At 39.6% G+C, this 22,809-nt stretch overlaps 1 protein-coding gene across 1 annotated transcript in view; it reads right to left on the bottom strand.

The window, feature by feature from the left end:
• Positions 1-22,809, bottom strand: part of PCSK1 (proprotein convertase subtilisin/kexin type 1) — a 47,172-nt gene that overhangs the window by 7,355 nt on the left and 17,008 nt on the right. Inside the window, exons 5-11 of the mRNA XM_075837112.1 lie at positions 22,609-22,755; positions 22,111-22,187; positions 19,688-19,776; positions 18,219-18,391; positions 5,255-5,467; positions 4,122-4,222; positions 3,563-3,796 (exon numbers count right to left, since the gene is read on the bottom strand). Of these exons, the coding sequence (XP_075693227.1) occupies positions 3,563-3,796; positions 4,122-4,222; positions 5,255-5,467; positions 18,219-18,391; positions 19,688-19,776; positions 22,111-22,187; positions 22,609-22,755 (1,034 nt within the window). The remainder of the gene's footprint in view (positions 1-3,562; positions 3,797-4,121; positions 4,223-5,254; positions 5,468-18,218; positions 18,392-19,687; positions 19,777-22,110; positions 22,188-22,608; positions 22,756-22,809) is intronic.

Genomic DNA, 22,809 nt, shown 5'->3' with positions numbered 1-22,809 from the left:
TATTCTTAGTGATCAGTTTCTTTTCAGCTGCACATCCAAGAAAGTTATGAAGTCTCTGCTAGTTATACCCTATAGTGGAAAAGTTCTCCCTTCTTAGGGAATACAGCTAGAGGCATAACATAGAGCACCCGGAGCACAATGTAAAATCTATAACAGGGCCCTCCACCTTCCATGTGCTATTTATAATACTGATGTTTTCTTATGTGGCAGTAGGAGTTTTTGAGCGACTGCTACTTTTGCACTCCCTATTTATACACGGCTACGCATCTGATGACAGCAGTCACGCATGCTTCCCATACAGGCATAGCTGTACTAAATGCATCCCCAAGGGTTTACTATAAGGCCTCATGTACAGGACCGTAGCCATGTGTACGGCCATGATTTTTGGGTCAGACAGCCGCGGAGTGTCACCAGTGGGCTGCCCGCAAATCGCGGGCCGTGCACTTGGCCGCGTGCATTCATTTCTATGAGCCTGGACCACAAAACACGGCCGTAATAAGACATGTCCGTTCTTTCTGCGGTCCAGGCTCCTGGGCCATGCACGGACCGAGGAAACCACGGTCGTGTGCATGGGCCCATTTAAATGAATTGCGACTGCAAAAATACATTCGTGTGCATGGAGCCTTAGACTTATTCCCATCACCCACAGTGATGGCATATCGCTAGGATAAGCCATAACTTTGTGATCAGTGGAGGTCTGACTGCCGGGACCCCCACCAATCCTGAGAATTAAGGGGCTGCTGAGCTGGTTGAGCTCAGTGTCCCCTTTTCATTTTTTCCTTACAGGGGGCGCTCCTGGCAAGTGAACGGGCTGTGCTGCAGTTCCCTGCACAGCAGGTGGCTGGAAACACCGCTGTGCAGGGAATAACAATGAAAGCATTGATAAACCAGCATTGCAGCCCCTTTATTCTCAGCAACAGTGGGGGTCTTAGCATTTCGGACCCCCACATCACAAATTGACGGCATATCCTAGCAATATGCCATAACTTTGTGTTATGAGATAAACCTATAAGCTACGCATTTAACAATGTTTAAGTTAATGGGGCATGTGTGTTAATATTCAAATGTGTACAGTATTGTAAGAAACGTATAGATTACTTTTGTACACCAAAGAAGACCTGTTTGTGTACCTTAATCTGAACTTTAAACTAACCTACGTTAACCCTGTCCATAAATATTTCATCTTGTCTGCAGCAATAAGACTTTATTAAAGTGGACAGGGATGTGTAACTATAGGGGGTGCAAAGGTTGTGGTTATATATGGGCTCTGGAGCATTTAATCTGCCCAACGGGTCCCTTAGCTCCATATGAGGAAACCAGCACTTCAAATGACGCATCATTTTTGGGAGTCCGGAGTTTCAATTTACCCCTCTTACAGTGCCCATGTGACTCTACTTGCACGGAACATAGAAAGTCTCTATGAGATCTTCTGAGGGGACTCTAGACTGAGCATACATGACTTGTGGAATCTGTTTATCATCTTGAATTGAGATCACATTAAGGGTATGTTCACACTGAGTTTTTTGCAGGCTGAAAGTTATGCCCCAAAATTCTGTCTGGAATTTTGAGGCAGAGTTTCATCTGCCTGCACGGCATTATCCGCGTTTTTCACCCACGGCCATTGAGTGGCGCGGGCAAAAATGCAGTGAGAAGCGCTTTTTCTACCCCTCCATTGATTTCAATGTGACGTTAGAGACGTAAGCTCTTGAAGATAGGGCATGTCGCTTCTTTGTCCCACAAACCTGTTTTACCACTCGCAGGGAAAAACCGCCTCCGCCGCCCATTTTTGGCCATTTTTGGCACGATTTCCTCGTCAAAAAAACGTGTAAAAAAAACTCAGTGTGAACAGGACCTAAAGGGGTTTTCCAGTCGATAAAAATTGATGGTCTATGATCAGGATAGGCTATCATTAGTTGATGGGACAGGGTCGGACTCCCGGGACCCCTGCTGATCAGCTGTTTTGAAGGGGATGCAGCGCGCGTACAAGCCCTGCTTCCCTTCATTTCTTCTTGCTCACTGTGAAACGTCGGCACATATTTAGCGTCGATTCACAGGTACTGCAGGCTTTTCTCCCATTGAAGTGAATGGGATAAAAGGCAAAACAGCTCATTGGCGGGGGTCCCAGGAGTCTGACCCCGACCCATCAGCTATTGATGGCCTATCCTGAGAATAGGCCATACATTTTTATCGTCTGGAAAAACCTGTTAAATCCATTAGCCAGCCTGCTTGCTAATGGATTTAATGTGATCTCAATTTGCGATGATGACCAGCAAAGTAACAGACGAGTCAGATTTGGTTTCAGTTTATAAATATTGCAAAGTAAAATAAAATATCTTGATGATTAAATTTAAATCAATTTGTAATCACTGGAGTACCCATATAAGAACAATTACCAATATAGCTAAATATCTCCATAATCTACATGTGTGTATATGACCACAATCTTTCCATATACTAATAGTTGAGAAATGATTTACAGCTATATATGGTATGAGGACAAATGATTTTGCTATAGAGTATATTTCAATCCACAGCCTTTTAAATCTCAAAATCTCCAATTCCAGTATGTGATATAGTGCCTTATGTTCTAATGTTGCCTATTAACAATTAATTGACTATGTTAGGGCAAAAAAATATTTTCTTAATGTGATTTTCAAGCAATTATATGAATATTATGTCAAATGTTACAACAGATTCAGACAAGTTATGGGAAGATGTCATGTGTTAAGTGTTTGGTTGACTGTTTTACATTAGTATCATTATAATAAGAATGCAGTTGCGGCTCTGGTTACATTCTCCCAGTCTCAGCTACTTATTTTAAAGGAGTTGTCCAGTCCCTAAAAATGGATGGCCTATTCTCAGGATAGGGCATCAATATCTGATCAATAGTTCTCATCATTATCTCTATAGCAGGTAGGTACCATGACTTTTGTTTTTCAAATCAAGTAGAAATAAAAGCAATTAGAAATGTTTATGGACCATGATATAGAGGACTATAAAGCATTAGTATTCAGTGGTAAGTTATTTTCACCCTGATGTGTGAGACTGCGCTCACTCCACACAGAGACCAGGCAGGTGCCGCATACTCTGCTGCTTTGCATTTTAGGTACTGTGCCAGTGGGCAGGGTGGGGAGGAACAGTAACTGCACAGTAGTAAAAGGGAGTGGGCAGGCCACAGGTGGGCATTGAGGTTCAACGTATTGCATAATCATCACGTAATGTACAACAGCGCCTGTGCTAGGAAAATTCTGTGGTATGCCCAAAGTGGCATGCATGCCATGGGTTTGCTTCCCCTGAGCTACAACATAGAGTGGCATTTTTTATGTTGAGTTTTTCTTTTAATTTATTATTACATATCCATTTTTTAACTGGTTATTTAGTTATAAAGAATTATTATTTTAAAGTATGTCGCAAAGAGCACAATGCAAGAAGAAATGATAACATAAAGTCATACTTTCAATTGAATGCTCTTTTTGACCATTGTTCTTGGCACATGATGTATATTCAGCCAATGAGCACTCCTCTTGTCCTTGCTTTTTTTTTTTTTTTTTTTTAATCTTACCTTGGTGTGAAGTCACTGTCTTTAACAATACACACTTTCTTTTCAGGAACTCCTTTCCATGTTTTAGGATCAGCTAAATCCACAAGCGCCTTAGCATTGAGCAGACCAAATCCGAATCTACTGTTCACCATGAGTCCTGCTCCATTCTTCTTCCAGCCAGGGTTATTGGCTAATGGATCATACTCGCTTGTCCAGATCACGAGATGCTGCATATCTCTCCATGTGAGATCAGGGCTAATAAATTAAAATGAACATATTAAACCCAAGTCTACTGAAGGCCATCACAACAGCAATCTCATCCATGTACATATGACGACAGCCATAGCTTCAGTGAAAGTGATAGATATAAAGCGTCCTAAATAGCACCTATATTCTGATGATGGTACCCGCAGAATTCCCTAATATTTAAGCAAAGATTCACCAATGCAAAGGTTAATTTACATCTATGGTAGAAGAAACACATTGGTCTTAAAGGGATAGGTGAATCTGGATTGTGTTATTTGTTATGTATTTTGGTATAACAGGCAAACAGTGAATTGCAGGATATTTTTGTCCTTACTTTTGTTCCAGTGCCAAAGCAAATATCCCAGCAGCCAATGGGGCGGATGCCGAGGTGCCTGTATGCGTTTCAGTGCAATCATTATGTAGATCTGCACTTATCTAAAGTTTGACAAAAGAAAAAGAAATATAGTAATCTTAATAAATATTTACTCCTAAATCGAAAACAAATTGTATATCTTAGGGTCCTATTACACGGCCCGACGTGGGTCGTGTAAACGAGCACCAATGAATGAGACAGCTCGTTGATCGGCGCTCGTTTGCTCCTTGCATATGGAGAAATGATTGCTTATGTATAGGGACGAGCAATTGTTTCTCTGATCGCTCGTCCCCCTACATTTTTATAATGTCGGCAGCGCATCTTCCTGATTACACAGGGCGATCTGCTGACGACAACGTTGATTTTTCATTCTTCGTAAAAGAGCAGATCAGCTGATGAACGAGCACAGGGCAATGATCGGGAACAAGTGTTCATATGAACGCTTGTTTGCCCGATCATTGGCCCGTGTAATAGGGCCTTTAGTTTATCTAAAGAGTTTTGAGGCCCAGTCAGAGGACATGCTAACAGGTAATTGATCGGATTTACACACAGATATTTACAGGTCTGATAATTACTGGATGTAATAGAGAATTCTCTTAACCGTGGTGAATATATCTTTGAACATTTAATCTTAGTCAGTCCTAGGCAAAAACTGCTATGGGTCAATCCAGCGTAACTGACTTAATTCAAGACTATCTTAAGAAAATTAGATGCTGAATGGGTTGTATTTAATTATAAAAAATGATTTAAAGTATTAAAAAAATATTTGTTCTTTGCTGCTTTAAAGTATAAATTAGCAGTAAAGGATCTGCTGGGGAATAGCGCCACTCTTGGTAATGGTTGTGTCTGGTATTGCAACTTAACCCTTTCTTACTTGAATACATCTAAGCTGCAATACAAGACACAGACCATAGACAGGGATGGCGCTGTTTCTAGAAAAAAACAATCCCTTTTTCTAATCTAATGCAATCACTTTACTGCTAATTATGCAGCAAAGAACAAATCAGACAATGAAAATAATAACAAAATATTTGTTCATGTTTATTAGCTCAAAGTAGGAATCATGCTGATATATATTTATTTTCTGTACTTACTATTCTCTGATCTGTGTAATCCCCACTGCTGTAGGCTGTAGCTAATGTGGAGGAGCATTTCTCTGCGTACCAGGGTGACCGCCCTTGTTGGGAGGCACTGCTGATGGATATGGTGTAGATGCTGTCTGTGTATCCATCACAATCACAGTTATCCCCTTGACGACCACCATTACCAGAAGCCCAGACATAGATGGAACCTTTTCCATTTCTCCCCTTTAAATGCAAGCATTGCAACATCAGTGTAACATGATCATGTGTCCTAAATCTGCATACATGGGCTCATACATAATACATTCTGTAGTACTAATGCACTTCATTTTTTCTGCAGAATTTTTTAGTTATTCAGAAGCTTCTTATATATTCTTACAAAATAAACATTTACATTATCATGAGGCTTGAAAACACACTATCCAGGATCATTCTTTATGCATTTACTTATAGGGGTTATGAAAATGAATATAGCAAATATTACATATTTCAATATTAAACGAAAAATAATTTAATGTAATGTACAAGAATACTTCGCGTATACATACTGCATGTTAACCCCTTTAGGACACAGCCTGTTTTGGCCTTGTGGACACAGATGATTTTTTCAAATCTGACATGCGTCACTTTATGTGGTAATAACTCCGGAATGCTTTTACCTATCCAAGCGATTCTGAGATTGTTTTCTCGTAACATATTGTACTTTATGTTAGTGAAAAAATTTGGTCGATAAATTCAATATTTATTTGTGAAAAACTTCAAATTTTAGCAAAAATTTGCAAAAATTTGCATTTTTCTACATTTAAATGTATTTGCTTGTGAAACAGATAGTAATACCACACAAAATAGTTACTAGTTAACATCCCCCATATGTCTACTTTATGTTTGCATCATTTTTTTTCACGTACTTTAATTTTTCTAGGACGTTACGAGGCTTAGAACTTTAGCAGCAATTTCTCATATTTTCAATAAAATTTCAAAAGGCTATTTTTTCAGGGACCAGTTCAGTTCTGAAGTGGCTTTGAGGGCCTTATATATTAGAAAGTCCCCATAAATCACCTCATTTTGAAAACGGTACCCCTCAAGGTAATCAAAACCACATTCAGAAAATATTTTAACCCTTTAGGCGTTTCACAGGAATTAAGGCAAAGTAGAGGTGAAATTTACAAATTTCATTTTTTTTGCCGAAATTCATTTGTAATAAAAAAAAATCTGTAACACAGAAGGTTTTACCAGGGAAACGCAACTCAATATTTATTGCCCAGATTCTGCAGATTTTAGAAATATCCAACATGTGGCCCTAGTGTCCTAATGGACTGAAACACAGGCCTCAGAAGCAAAGGAGCACCTAGTGGATTTTGGGGCCTCCTTTTTTTTAGGAATATATTTTAGGCACCATGTCAGGTTTGAGGGAGGTCTTGTGGTACCTAAACAGTCGAAATCCCCCCAAAGTGACCACATTTTGGAAACTACACCCCTCAAGGCATTTTTCTAGGGGTATAGTTAGCATATTGACCCCACAGTTTTTTTGCAGAATTTAGTGGAATTAGTCTGTGAAGATGAAAATCACCTATTTTCCTGTGGAAACATAGAATTTTTTCATTTTTACAAGGAATAAAGGAGAAAAAGCCGCCCGACATTTGTAAAGCAATTTCTCCCGATTACGGCAATACCCCATATGTGGTCTTAAACTGATGTTTGGACCCACAGCAAGGCTCAGGAGGGAGGGAGCGCCTTTTGGATTTTGGAGCGCAGATTTTGCTGGATTGGTTTTCAGTGCCATGTCGGGTTTGCAACGCCCCGGAGGGACCAAAACAGTGTAAACCCCCCAAAAGTGACCCCATTTTGGAATCTACACCCCTCAAGGAATTTTTCTAGGGGTATAGTTAGCATTTTGGCCCCTCAGGATCTTTTTTAGAGCTAAGGTGACCAAAAAACAGCGATTTTGGCGCTTTAAATTCTTTATTTACTACAGCGTTCACCGTGCGCAATAAATTACGTTTTAATTTATTCTGCCGGTCAGTACGATTACGCCGATACCATATGTGTATAGTTTTTTTTACGTTTTGCAGCGTTTGCACAATAAAATTACGTTTCTATAAAATAATTTATTTTCTGGGACACGCTATTCTGAGCCGTAACTTTTTTATTTTTTCGTCAAAAAAGCTGTGGGAGGTCTTGTTTTTTGCGGGACGGGTTGTAGTTTTTATTGGTACCATTTTGGGGTAAATGCAACTTTTTGATCACTTTTTATTCTATATCTTGGGAGGGAAGGTGACCAAAAAATAGCGATGCTGACAGTTTTCCGTTTATTTTGTTTGCGGCGTTCACCATGCGGAAAAATGATCATTATAATTTCATAGATTGGGTCGTTACGAACGTGGCGATACCAAATATGTGTACTTTTTTTTAACGTTTTCATTTTATCCCTATAATAAATGACTTATTATAGGAAAACAAAACCTTTTATTTTTACACTTTTATAAAACATTTTTATTAACTTTTTTTTACTTTTTACACTTTATATTTTTGTTTATTAACTTTTTTTTTGCTTTTTACACGTTCTTTTTTTTACCTGCAGCTTTGATCGCTGCTAGAATACATTACACTACCTAGGTAGTGTAATGTATTCCAACTGTCAGTGTGACGTCACAGTCACTCTGACAGTTGGTCTACGATGATCAGCAGAGGCTGATCCTCATAGGCTGACATACATGGCAGACTTGGGGGCCGTTGTCTGGCCCCCGGGTGCCATCACAAGCATCAGAAGCCCCCACGATTGCATGGGGGCTGCTGATGCGCTACAAACCCGCTACATGCGGAGATCGCAATCGAGCCCCGCATGTAACGGGTTAATTGCCGAAATCAGCGGCGATGAGCCGCTGATCGGCAACACTGGAGAGTGTCAGCTGTCGGGGACAGCTGATCTCCAAGTTCCCGATGCACACTGTCGCCGACAGTGTGCATCAGGAACGACACAGTGACTTCCTGTCACTCTGACAGGAAGCATATCAGGACCAGCCGAAGGATGGTCCTGATGGGCTTCCGTCCATGGCAGACCCGGAAGCCATTGTTTGGCTTCTGTTTGCCATACTAACTATCGGCAGACCCCGCGATTTCGGATGGGGGTCTGCCGATATGCTAGAAACCCTTAAAATTTGGCGATTGCACCCGATCGCCGAATTTAAGGGGTTAATTCGCCGAAATCAGCGGCAAAGGACCGCTGGCCGGCAAGAGGGGAGTGTCAGCTGTCGGCGACAGCTGACCTCCCGGTTCCCGGTGCACACTGTCGCCGACAGTGTGCACCGGGAAAAACTCAGTAACTGTACGTCCTCGTGCGGGAAGTAACCTCCTGCGAGGACGGACAGTTACGTCCTGGTGTGGATAGGGGTTAAAATAAAATGGCTAATACACAGTATTAAAAGACTGTACCCCTACTTTAACTAGGAATATACTGCACATACTGTATATTGTGATCATGTATAAAATGGAAGGTTTTAAACATCAAACTTGCAGGGACTGCAAATAAGCTTAACTCTTTTGGGACTGAGCCATTTTTTGATTTTTGATTTTCGCTTTTCACTCCCCGCATTCCAAGAGCCATAACTTTTTATTTTTCTTTCGATGGAGTGGTGTGGCGGCTTTTTTTTGCGGGAGGAGTTGTAGTTTCTATTGTTACCATTTAAAGTACTATATAATGTACTGGGAAATGACAAAAAAATTATTTGTGGGCTGAAATTCCTCCATTGTTTTTTGGGTTTCGTTTTTACGACTCTCACGGTGTGTGTGGTAAAAACGACAACTTAAATTTATTCTGTGGCTCAATACGATTACGGTGATACCAAATTTATATAGATATTTTTCTATTTTATTACTTTAAAATAAAAAAAAACTTTTTGTTAAAGAAAAATTGTTTTGTTTCACCACATTCCGAGAGGCTGATTTTTTGCGGGACAAGCTGTAGTTTTTATTGTTACATTTTTTTGGGTACATACAACTTTTTGATCACTTTTTATTAAAAAAATTTTGAAAGCTAAGTTGATTAAAAAACAGCGATTTTGTCGTTTTCAAATTTATTTATTTTTACGGGGTTCACCAAGATATAGACGTCTGGTTTTTAATGCAATATCTACATAGGTGTATAGAGGCCCATTTCCAGCAACCATCACTCCAGTGTTCTAATGATACATTGTGTTTGCTAACTGTGTTAGAGGGCTAATGGTTGATTAGAAAACACTTGAAAACCCTTGTGCAATTATGTTAGCACCGCTGTAAACAGTTTTGCTGTTTAGAGGAGCTATAAAACTGACCTTCCTTTGAGCTAGTTGAGAATCTGTAGCATTACATTTGTGGGTTCGATTAAACTCTCAAAATGGCTAGAAAAAGAGAGCTTTTATGTGAAACTCGACAGTCTATTCTTGTTCTTAGAAATGAAGGCTATTCCGTGCGAGAAATTGCCAAGAAACGGAAGATTTCCTACAATGGTGTGTACTACTCCTTTCAGAGGACTACACAAACAGACTCTAACCAGAGTAGAAAGAGAAGTGCACAACTGAGCAACAAGACAAGTACATTACAGTCTCTAGTTTGAGAAATAGACGCCTCACAGGTCCTCAACTGGCATCTTCATTAAATAGTACCCGCAAAACGCCAGTGTCAACGTCTACAGTAAAGAGGCGACTCCGGGATGCTGGCCTTCAGGGCAGAGTGGCAAAGAAAAAGCCATATCTCAGACTAGCTAATAAAAGGAAATGATTAATATGGGCAAAAGCACACAGACATTAGACAGAAGAAGATTGGAAAAAAGTGTTATGGACAGACGAATCGAAGTTTGAGGTGTTTGGCTCACACAGAAGAACATTTGTGAGACGCAGAACAACTGAAAAGATGCTGGAAGAGTGCCTGACACCATCTGTCAAGCATGGTGGAGGTAATGTGATGGTCTGGGGTTGCTTTGGTGCTGGTAAAGTGGGAGATTTATACAAGGTAAAAGGGATTTTGAATAAGGAAGGCTATCACTCCATTTTGCAACGCCATGCCATACCCTGTGGACAGCGCTTGATTGGAGCCAATTTTATCCTACAACAGGACAATGACCTAAAGCACACCTCCAAATTATGAAAGAACTAATTAGGGAAGAAGCAGGCAGCTGGTATTCTATCTGTAATGGAGTGGCCAGCGCAGTCACCGGATTTCAACCCCATAGAGCTGTTGTGGGAGCAGCTTGACCGTATGGTACGCAAGAAGTGCCCATCAAGCCAATCCAACTTGTGGGAGGGGCTTCTGGAAGCATGGGGTGAAATTTCTCCCGATTACCTCAGCAAATTAACAGCTAGAATGCCAAAGGTCTGCAATGCTGTAATTGCTGCAAATGGAGCATTCTTTGACGAAAGCAAAGTTTGAAGGAGAAAATTATTATTTCAAATAAAAATCATTATTTCTAACCTTGTCAATGTCTTGACTATATTTTCTAGTCATTTTGCAACTCATTTGATAAATATAAGTGTGAGTTTTCATGGAAAACACAAAATTGTCTGGGTGACCCCAAACTTTTGAACAGTAGTGTATGTATATATACAGTGAAGGAAATAAGTATTTGATCCCTTGCTGATTTTGTAAGTTTGCCCACTGTCAAAGTCATGAACAGTCTAGAATTTTTAGGCTAGGTTAATTTTAGCAGTGAGAGATAGATTATATATAAAAAAAAAAAAAACAGAAAATCACATTGTCAAAATTATATATATTTATTTGCATTGTGCACAGAGAAATAAGTATTTCCTTCACTGTGTATATATATATATATATATATATATATATATATATATATATATATATATATACTTTTCACATATAATCTTTATTATTTGTATGTATTGTGATATAAATATATATTATTGCACTTTATTGCTATATATTTACATCTAGATTTTTTTTATTATATATTTTGTATTTATTTTTTATTTTTATTTTCACTTGTTTTTGTAATATATAATTATTTTTTTGCATGATGGGTAAATTATTAGAGCTTTTTCATATATATTTTTTATATAATTTTCACTTTACACTAATATTATATTTATATATTAATGCTTATATATGTTTTATGGGAATATACAATATATGGACATTCTATTGACTCATTTGCTTAGATGGATCAATTTTGTGCAATGACTTAATGACTATATATTTGATCCATAATATGTCATGTATTTATATCGATTGTCCACTGAGATGCTCTTTTCCTCTGTATAATATGATAAATGACAGTCTCCGATTGTTGTTTGTTTTCAGAAATAATTAACAAATATTTAATTATATAGTAATTACCTGGGTTGTGATGAGTGCGCATATCGGACATGTGATCCTCCGATGTCAGACCGGAAGTTGTCAAACTTAAACTCATAGTGAGTCTAGACACGCAAAGCGACGTGACGCGGAAGGTCTGACGTGTGGAGATAGGCGTGACGGGATATGCGCCATTGGACATCACGGCTTCATGTATAGTATTTAAAGATGCATAGGGACTAGCATAATCACCTCCTGACGAAGGTAGCGAAACGCGCGTCCGGGTGTTTCCTTGGATCGGAGACTGTCATCCATCAGTATGTCCACCATAGGTTAACCACCTAGATATTGATATCCTTTGCTATTGTGTTATTGTTATTATACAATGATCCTATGGTGTAACCTGAGAGACCATATTCTAGATACTTGGTCTCCTGCGTAAACATTTAACTTTATTATTGGTCTTTTTCAATTGACTAATAAGTTGATTATATTATGGTGGAGTCTCTTGTCCGAGGTTGTGTTTTATTATATGTTTCTTAACTATTGTATGTAATTGTGGGAGGGGGGGTCATTCCCATAACAGGACAATAAAGATTTGTATTTTTTGAAATTTAGAAATACTCTTGTGTTATTTCTGTTTAGACAATCTTTGGTCTTTTTTTTATATATTTATGCCTTGACTATTTATTGGAAGCTTTGAATACATTTTGGTGGATAAATGGGAAAAGGGATTTTTTTTTTACGTTTTAATATATTATTTTTTTTACCCTATTAAAAACTTTATTTCACCTTTTTTACACATTTCATTAGTCTACCTGGGGGTCTTGAAACGGCGATCGTTAGATCGCTGGTACAATACACTGCAATACTAATGTATTGCAGTATATTGTCATTATTACAGGCTTCTGTTAAGCTTTGCCACAGGCAGGACTTAAAAGAGGCAGAGTGAAGACAGTCCTGGGGGCCTTCACCAGGCCCCTGAGCTGCCATGATATCAATCGGAACCCCATGATCACGTTGTGGGGGATCCGATAAGCTGTCAGAGGGGGCCGCCCCCCCCCCTCTTTTTAGCATTTCAGATGTGCGGTCGCGACTGAACACAGCATTTGAGGGGTTAAACGGCCAGGAACAGGCCGATCGCTGTTCCTGGTCGTTAGTCCCGGGTGTCAGCTGTAAAACACAGCTGGCGCCCGCTGCATATGGAGTGCGCTCAGCGCATGAGCATGCTCCAAACATCATCCCCCGCACCAGGACGTAATGGCACATCCAGGTGCGCGAAGGGGTTAATAGAGCATTTGGGGGTGGTTTTTTTTTTCGGATTTTCCCATGCTTTTGTAGTTAGAGGTGGGCATATTAGGTCATATATTGGTGGGTCAGTAGGGAGTGGCATTCTTTTTTCTGCTGAGCAGCTCCTGCCCACCTCCCTCTGGTTCTATTGGTTAGTTATATGTGTTATGCCTGTGGTCGCTGACCGCCAGCACGTCCCACTTACCAGCAGCCGCGACCATAGGACTGTATCTTCATGTCGGCGTCTCCCTCCTCAAAAACTTTGACACACATGGCTGCAGTGCTCTCCTGTGTCCTGTCCTGCCTAAAGTTTCTCAATCAGCCCAGTAACACCCTGGACTTTAAAAAGGGCTCTGCCCTTCCTCCCCTTGCCTGAGCGTTATTTGTACTCCTGTGTTCGTCTATGCAAATGGTCCCTTAGTTGTATCCTGCTCCCAGTGTTCTCGTATCCTGCTTCCCGTATTATGTATCCTGTTGCTGTGTTTGTTCCTGAGCCTCAGCCTATTGTGGGAGTCATGTGTGCCTCATCTGCCAAGTCTTTTGCCATCTGCCCCATCTGCTGTCATCTGCCACGTCCAGTGTCATCTGCTACGCTAAGCATCATCTGTGCCTGTTTCACCACGTGTCTTCTACTCTGAGTACCTGCCTAGTGGGTCCACATAGCCCGCAGCCCTGACAATATTGTTAGCTTTTGCTTTTTACTTCATTATTTTCTTAATCTGTTTGTCACAGCAAGCGGAATATCCTCTGCAGAAAAAATTTCCACATGCTCAACCTTAAAGGGTAGACCGGTGTTTTCGTTAAAAGACTGTGGTGTTTTTATTTCAGTTTAACACAGTTTATGTCATTAGTTAAGTAAAGGGCTACTTAAAGTGCATGTCACTATGGCCTTTTCTAAAGTTCCTCATGGCAGTTCTTATCATTGGCACAACTTTTAACACAGGGGCGTAGCTATGGGGGGGCAGGCGGGGCATGTTCCCCGGGCGCAACTATGAGGGAGGTGGGCGGTGCCAGGGCCGCACCATATATGACGATGGCCTGCTGCCTCTCTGAGAGGGCGACGGCACCCCCCCCCTCCTGCACTATAGGCGATGAATGGATGGGTACGCTCCGTGCCCGGCCATTCAGCACCTTTCAACGACTCAAGTGCGCGATTACTTCTTTGCGCCGCTTGCATCATTGAAAGACACTGATTGACAGGGTAAGTCATAGTGAACTTCCAATCAGCACCTTTCAACGACGCAAGCAGGGCGATGACGTCATCTCTCCGCTTGCGTTGTTCAACCCCAGCAGACCTGCTCAGAAGAGAGCAGGTCTGCATTGCCACCAGACAGCGCGGGAACAGGATTAAGGTGAGTATGTAAAGTTGTTGTTTTTTATCATAATAAAAATGTGAGTGACATTATCTACAAGGGGGGCTCTATCTACAGGGGTCGGCTCTATCTATAGGGGGGCTATATACAGTGCTGGGCTATATGTGGTGTACTATACGGGGAGCAATATGTGAGCCACTATATACAGGGGTGGGCTATATGTGGAGCACTATTTATAGGGGGAGATATATGCAGGGCACTATCTACAGGGGTGGGCTATACGTTGGAAACTATATACAGGGGTGGGCTACATCTACCGGGGGCTATATACAGGGGTGGGCTATATATGGAGCACTATAGGGGAGCTATATGTGAGGCACTATATACAGGGGTGGGCTATATGTGGAGCACTATAGGGGAGATATATGCAGGGCACTATTTACAGGGGTGGGCTATACGTTGGAAACTATATACAGGGGTGGGCTACATATACAGGGGGCTATATACAGGGGTGGGCTATATATGGAGCACTATTGGGGAGCTATATGTGAGGCACTATATACAGGGGTGGGCTATATGTGGAGCACTATAGGGGGAGATATATGCAGGGCACTATCTACAGGGGTGGGCTATACGTTGGAAACTATATAGAGGGGTGGGCTACATCTACAGGTGGGCTATATACAGGGGTGGGCTATATATGGAGCACTATAGGGGAGCTATATGTTGGACACTATATGTATGGGTGGACTATATGTGGAGCACTATCTACAGGGGGCTATATCTGGGGCACTATCTACAGGGGGGATACATGTGGGCACTATTATATTTATGGGGACAGTGTCTGGCACCTTGGGAACTTTATCATTGTTTATAGGTGCAGAAATGTTTGAAAAGTGAGAAACTGAAGACATCTGAGTTGCAAACTGCAGAAATGGGCTGTGTGCCCAGGAGAAGTTTTCATAGAGGTCTGGACCAGATGGAGAAGAAAAGAGAAAAAGAACAACTAGAATCTGATGTCACCTGTGAGTCACTTAATGTAAATGTTTATTCTGCCTCTAATCAGCACTGTAGTCACTGTATGATCTGCAGCGAGATGATGGGTGGTATGATTTTATTTTTTTGTGAAACAGCTTCTCCCAGCATATCCTTACCATTGTTTGGGTCATGCTGGGAACTGTATACAATTTAGTGCAAACCTATACGGCACGGGTTGCACTAAATTGATTGTATTTGTGCTGGTGTTGTATTTATGCACTGAGCTTGGTTCTGGTGCTATATATATGTACTGAGCTTGGTTCTGGCATTGTATATATGTACTGAGCTTTGTTTTGGCATTGTATATATGTACTGAGCTTTGTTCTGATGCTGTATATATGTACTGAGCTTTGTTCTGGTGCTGTATATATGTACTGAGCTTTTTTCTAGTGTTGTATATATGTAATGAGCTTGGTTCTGGTGTTGTATATAGAACTATGTTGCTTGTAAAATGTACAAATGGCTTTATGCTTGAGCTACATAAAAAAATGTGGAAAAAAATTACACCTCATTGATTGGTAGAGAAAACAAACATGCCAAGGGGGAAGGAGATGTCGGAAAAGAGGTTCGTGGGGGGGGGGGGGGGGGCGCCAAACTGAATCTTTGCCCCGGGTGCTGGAGAACCTATCTATGCCTCTGTTTAACACGACCCATACATCTACGTTTTCAATGCTTGTTAAAGGCCACCATTAAAGGGGTTGTTTCACGAAGACGACCCTTCTTTAAAGAGAGACACTCAAGCAATCAGCAGATCGATGCAGATTCATCTCCTGGAATCCATGGTGATCAGCTGTTATTATCAAAGCTGTGGGTGGCCATACATCTCGTCTGCAAGTGAACAGTCAACCATGTAATCCAATTTAATCTATGAGCAGGAACCACAATTACTCAGCAGCTCTCCGTTCTGGTTCATATAAGTAAATACTAAGTGGGGGACCACTCAATGGCGTCCATATGCTCTAATAAAACATATTAAAAGTAGTTGTCTTGGTGAGACAAATCCTTAAAATAGGCCAATGCCATCCAACATTCCCACAATCCTCTCTGGTTGTGTAGGAATAGATTACTCATCCCAAATCACACGTTTTTCATTCAAATGGGAAGCTTCATAACATCCTTAACATATACCCCCTTGAGGAAGCAGACACTGTGAAACGCGCGTCGGGGTGCACACAGAGACCACTGGAAACACCAGAGAATACCTTATGGGTAAGAACAAGTGGCTTACTTTATGAAGATTTAGGGCATGGCTCACATTTTCCCTCTATTACACCACTTTACGCTTGGACTGTTTATGTCCTGATTATGTATCTACATGTGTATAGATAGGAAATAACAACACTCTTTATTAGCCTTAAACTTATAGTAGCCCATGCAATGGGGTTTGTGATTTATTGATCTGGCTCTCCTGATGTGTCTCTATGGTGCTCATATTTAGAGTTTTTCTCCTGTCATATATCTTTTTAAAATATGTTTTTTGTTTTGTATATTTAAATAAAGGTTTTTGATACTTCTTTGACATAAACTGGCTCTAGACTCTGTATTCTCTGTAGTAATGAATTAATTATAGAGTTGCCTAAACAATACATAAGGGGGGATGTTCTTTGGAATAATACCTAGCCCAGTAATTTTTCTGTATCTGGAGGTTATTAATTATAATGAATAGGATATTACTAGAATCCCCACAAGATGACAGGTCAGTTATCTATATTTAGGGGTAGCTTTTTTAGGTGGAAATGTTCTTTGATAACCTGAATGGAATAGATTCCAGACAAATACGATAAAGTACATTAAAATAATGTCTATGTTTTTGGCTGGGATTCAAGGAAAGCCTGGCTATGGAATTACATGATATCTGGACACACTGTTTGAATATTATAAAGAATCTACATGTGTTTGCAGGCAATGCTGGAGAAACTGCAACACTTGGTCTGACCTAGTAGTTCCAGCTCTTATAGATTGAAGTACATTTAACAAAATGACCCAGCTGCCCAAGTGCCTGTTACATCTTCTCACTTCAGAGACCTATTCTGCTCTTCACTGTTTTCTTGTAATTGGGTTTTGGAAGGTCTTTGTGTCATCTTGTTCTTGTCCTCTCTACTTCTGTATTTCAACCTTTTCTTTCTAATCTCCATATATTGTGTCCTTTATAACAATCTTGTGTCTACACCACACTTATCGCTAGAATTGCAATAATGATGTTTTCGAATGGCAAAACCAGGCACAGTTTTCATTAAAATATCTAATTTTCCGGTCTTGAAATTTCCGTTGTATCATGCTACAATTTTTTTCACAGTTGGATAAAATATTTATATTTTTTCAGGGGATCTCTGATTTGAAGCAATTATATTTATTTTACTCTGGAGTGAAGGTGCTGACACTTTATAATATCCAAGCACTAAAAATGAATCACCTGAGCTGAGATCTCTGTATGGAGGTTCTATGTTATTTGCACATGTATATCCATATAGCAAACTCTATGGACCAGTTGTGTGCAGTTTGCTGGACCAAAATGCTGTAATTTGGATGTAGGTGTGTAAAAAAAAACACAGCCCCCCTATACAATAGTAGACCTAGAGATCTTAGTTCCGGGGCTAAATTTTCAGTTCTTAAATAAACCTACTTGCCTGAAAACAGAGATCTCTTTTTAAAGAGGTTTGATAGCAGCTGAAAAGGATTTACCTTATCTATATACAAATTCATCTATATAAGTCCATATGGATTAGACATATGTCAACAAATCCAAAACATACTCTAGCCCTTTTGGTCAACAACATTCCACTGTTGCTTTATTACATGCGTGTTGTTATAATTCCTTAGGCCTCATTCACTTAATGCATAAATTGTATTTCTAGCCATACCCAGTGTTGGTCCATAATAATTTATTTTTTGAAACCAATCCTGGTTTTGGCTGAAAAAATGGTATTAATGCAGCATTCTGTATACAAGGTCTTAATAAGTATACAATTATGGAAATTAACAAGTTTATTGCTTTTCCTTTGACAGTTCTGGGATTATTTTGTATTTACCAATAGCCTGTAGTATCTTACCTGTGTGATACCATACTCAAAAGCTTTTTCGGCCAGTCTCCCAGGGCCTTCAACAGTTTTACCATCATCATTTGGGCCCCAGCTGGCACTGTAAATGTCCACATGCTGAGGATTAAATCCAATAGAACTTGCTTCAATGGCATCAGTCACAACACCATCCAACATACGAATCCCTATACATAAAAATTAAAATAAATTATTAGAATAACCATATCATTCAATTGTTCATTACATATATGCAGTATATATAACTATAACTATTTTTAAGCTCAATTGACTTTCCGTGTTCTTTAGTATGCTTGCAGATTTCTGATTAATATTTAGCACTTTTCAGAGCCATGTGCACTAAATGCTCCTCTTGAATAAAATTAATCCTTAATGATCGTTGTTATGAAGTGCCATGTATCTGCATAAGACTAAGTTCACACTAGTGTTGTCTCCCATTTAGGCCTCTTCCATCAGAGGAAGAGATGACCGAAAATCCAAACGAAAAGCATCACTTCTGTTTGAATTACCGTTGATTTCAATGGTAATTCTTTTGTTTTAGTTGGATTCCATTTGCCTCCGTTTTCCGTTCTTTCAATGGAAACAAAAGTGCTGCAGACTGCACTTTTGCTTCCGTGAAAAAAAACGGAAACCTAGCGGAACAGAGGCAAACGGAATCCAACTGAAACCAAAGAATTACCATTGAAATCCATGGTAATTCAAACGGAAGCGATGCTTTCCATTTTTTGGTCATCTATTCCTCCGACGGTAGAGGCCTAAATGGGAGAAATGGCTCATGGCTGGAGGACTCTGGATATTTTGACAAATTCTGCTCCAGCTTTTTAATCTAATAGAGCTCTTGAAGCATCACATTTTTGACCGCGACATGTCCTTAAATGAAACATTATCAGTCCACTGTAACATGTCTAGCTGTAATGCTATGAGGGACGTTCCTTCCACCTTTGACTCACACTGTCTTTAAAGTCAGCATATTTAAAAAGAAAATGTAGCATCTTTGTCATGATCTTTTTTGACCCTTAAAACTATGTAGTGAAACGATGAAAACACATTCCGGCCGTGGGCTGGTAGTGTGCTGCGTGGCCAAGGTCTGCATGGCAAAAACGCACACTGCGGGAACACTGGCACCCTTAAGTGGTAAAATTCAATCAGAACCATAGTACATTTTAAATCCTTTCTTTCACACAAACTACTATACAATGACTTCCAGGTAGTGATATTTGGATGTCATATCTCAATATGTGTTCTTGTCAACCGTTTTTATAAATAAACTTTAAAGAAATTGTATCTGTTCAGTGCACAGATACACAATGGACTCATGTCAGATGATATGTAATATACTACTTTGCAGTGAGGGTGAGGGGCTCTAAAACAGGCTGTTTTCACTTCTGTATTCTGTGTATTTAATATTTTACAATAAGTCCATATGTAATTCTACAACCAACAAAAGAATATACAATTTTTACCTCCTACTTTAGAATTATATGCTACCCCAACTCCACATTTCTTGTTGTTTGCAACCATTGCAACTTCTCCTGCACATCTTGTGCCATGTCTGCAATTAGAAGTTAAATTAAATACATTAGATTCATATAAACAGCACTAATACCCATGCTAGTATTTATATATTAGTCTAGGTTCACACCACGTTTTTCCATTCAATTAAATCATTCAGTGTTTTTTTTCATGGAAAGAAAAAAGCAAACTGAGTCAAACGGACACTTTTAACCGTGACGAAAGCCTCATTTTAAAAGTATTATTCTTTTAACGGATCCAAAAAAAACAAAAAAAAAAACAGACATTTGAAAAGGAAAGCCAAATGTGTAGTGAACCTAGCCCAAGTTTTACTACTGAGAGCAGCTGCAGAATGAATTGGAGCTTAGCGCAGACAGATGCAATGACATCTGGGGCAAGTACTCTAGTGGGACAAAAATAATAATAAGAAAAAGTATGTTCAATAAAATTTTATAAAAAAAAAGTCTCCAGCAAAAAAATAAACCACCTTACATATTTGTATATTTTTCAAAACGCAGTCACCCATAAAAAAAAATACTTTATTTGACATTTGGTAATGCCACAATCATAATGATTAGTAAAACTCAGATAACTTACTAGTTATACTGCATGGCGCACGGTGTAAAAAAAAAAACAATGGTGGAAATGCAGGTTTTTTTTGCATCTTCCCCAAAATAATAAAAGATAATCAATAGTTTATATGTAGCCCAAAATGGTACCAATAAAAACTATAACTCATCCCGAAAAAACAAGCCGTCATGTGGCTACGTTGACGGAAAAATTAAAAAGTTATGAAGGCTCCAAGAATGAAGCGACACAAAAATTATGTTTTTCCATAAAATATGTTTTCAAAAAACATAAAATTTGTAAGACACTACTAAAAAGAATAAAAAAAACGATACATATATGGTATCATCGCATTTATACAGACTCATAGAATAAAGTTATCGTGATATTTTTACCACACGGTAAACAGTTGGGGGCAAAAAAACGCAAAAAAGCAATGTCAGAGTTGCTGGGTATTTTTCATTCCCTGCAAAATTTAAATTTATAAAAGCTAATCAATAAATAATATGCTCCCTAAAATGGTAGATTGCAAAATGCAACTCGTCCTGCAAAAAACAAGACCACATGTGGCTATATAGACGAAATCATAAAAAAAGTTTTGGCTCTTGGAATGCGACAATGAAAAAACGAACAAAAATTGCTCGGTCCTTAAGGCCTAAAATAGGCTGGTCTTTTAAGGGTAAAACAGAACTCACACAGCCCCACAGTGCCACATAATAGTGCCAGCCACACATTGATGCCCATAACAGTGTCAGCAACACAGTGACCCCCTCAGTAGGGCCAGATGCACTCAACTACTCATTACTCTTCTTCCCTTTGACATGGAATATGTATGTGAGCAACCGACAGAGAGTGCTCAGCTGTACCTATCTATGATCAGTGCAAGGAAGAATGTGTGTCTGCTGCTGGTTGGGGCCCGCACGGAACAGCATCGCCGATCACATGAGGCCCCTGGGTCACAGATTGTGCACGCTTACTTTAAAGGGAACTCAATGTAAGCAGGTTTGTCCTGGCATATACTCACACAGACAAGCCTGCAGTCTCTGTTTCAGCAATCTGCTACCTGACACATTCTGTAACTGCTCTCAGAAACTTGAGGTCAATTTAATTTATGTATTTATGTTCTAAAAGTGTAAACACTTCATGTGCTCACACATTGTACCATACATTGAGATTAATGCAAAATCTCTATAAGGCCCCATGCACACGAGCGTTGTTTTTGTTCGTAATTACGGATCTGTAATTACAGATAATCTACGGACCTATTTATTTCTATAGGCCTCGGACACCTTTCCGTATATTTACGGATGTGTGTCTGGGCTGTAAAAATAATCTGCAAAATGTAGAACATGTCCTATTCCTGTCCGCAATTGCGGCACGGACTCTCCCATAGAAGACTATGTGCGTGCAAAATTGCGGATGGCTACGGATGTGCATCCGTAGCCGTCAGTAATTATGGAAGCATTGCTATGTGACGGCAGGGGATTCCCCAACAAACTGTGGCCTGAGCGATCATGTGACCTTTTCAAGGTGTTGGGTCATGTTGGTGACATCATTTGTAGCCTCCTTCTTTTTTTTTTTTTTGCGGATCCGTAAATACGGATGCACTTCGGACCATATTTACAGACAGTGTGCCAGATATGCGGATGACTTGCAGATGACTACGGATCCGTATTTGCAGACAGTAAAAAAACACTAAGGTGGTGTGCATGAGGCCTAAGTGAAGTAGCTAAGCGGCTGTAAAGGTCGCATGTAACGAATTCCATAGTATAACACCAAGTAGATATGGGGTGTGTTACACACATACTTGTTCTCATTTGTAATATCATATCGTGGAAAGGGGTCTTTATCATTGTCATTGAAGTCATAACTTGCTTCTGGATCCTGAAATGCAAAACATTAGTATAAAATACAGCGATAGAATTGAGTCGCATATAAAAGAAAAACAGGGGATCTCAGCAGCCACAGAGCTCTGTACAGTTGTACGGTGCCAACCAGACAAATATAGAAAAAAGGCAGAGAATGGGGGGGAAGGGACAATTCTGGTATAAAGAAGCACTCGGCTCAATTTGACTATAGAATTGAGTCGTACCGCTATTTAAAGACACATAAAGTGCTAGCTAGTTATAAAGATATACTACCATATATATTGGACTACTGTACAGTAATATATATATATATATATATATATATATATATATATATATATATATAATATATATATGTGTGTACCAATGCATCTTTGTCGTCGATGTATTGCTCATATTTGCATAGGTTTAAACATTAAACTACACAATAAACTTACATAATTTGCATAGATGTCTGTATGATTCCATTCTAATCCATCATCTAATACGGTTATAACAACACCTTTTCCCGTTATTCCTTTCCTCCATACTGGGATGACATGGAGGTCCAGCTTCGGCAATGATGGGTTCACTCTCGTGTCTTGCTGAGAATATGAAAGCAACAATTACACTGAATAATATGGACTTTTGTTATGTCA

Source organism: Rhinoderma darwinii, chromosome 1 (genome assembly GCF_050947455.1).
Source record: "Rhinoderma darwinii isolate aRhiDar2 chromosome 1, aRhiDar2.hap1, whole genome shotgun sequence".
Lineage (NCBI taxonomy): Eukaryota > Metazoa > Chordata > Amphibia > Anura > Rhinodermatidae > Rhinoderma > Rhinoderma darwinii.
The sequence above is the reverse complement of the archived record's forward strand: the minus strand, read 5'-3'. Positions and strand labels throughout refer to the sequence as shown.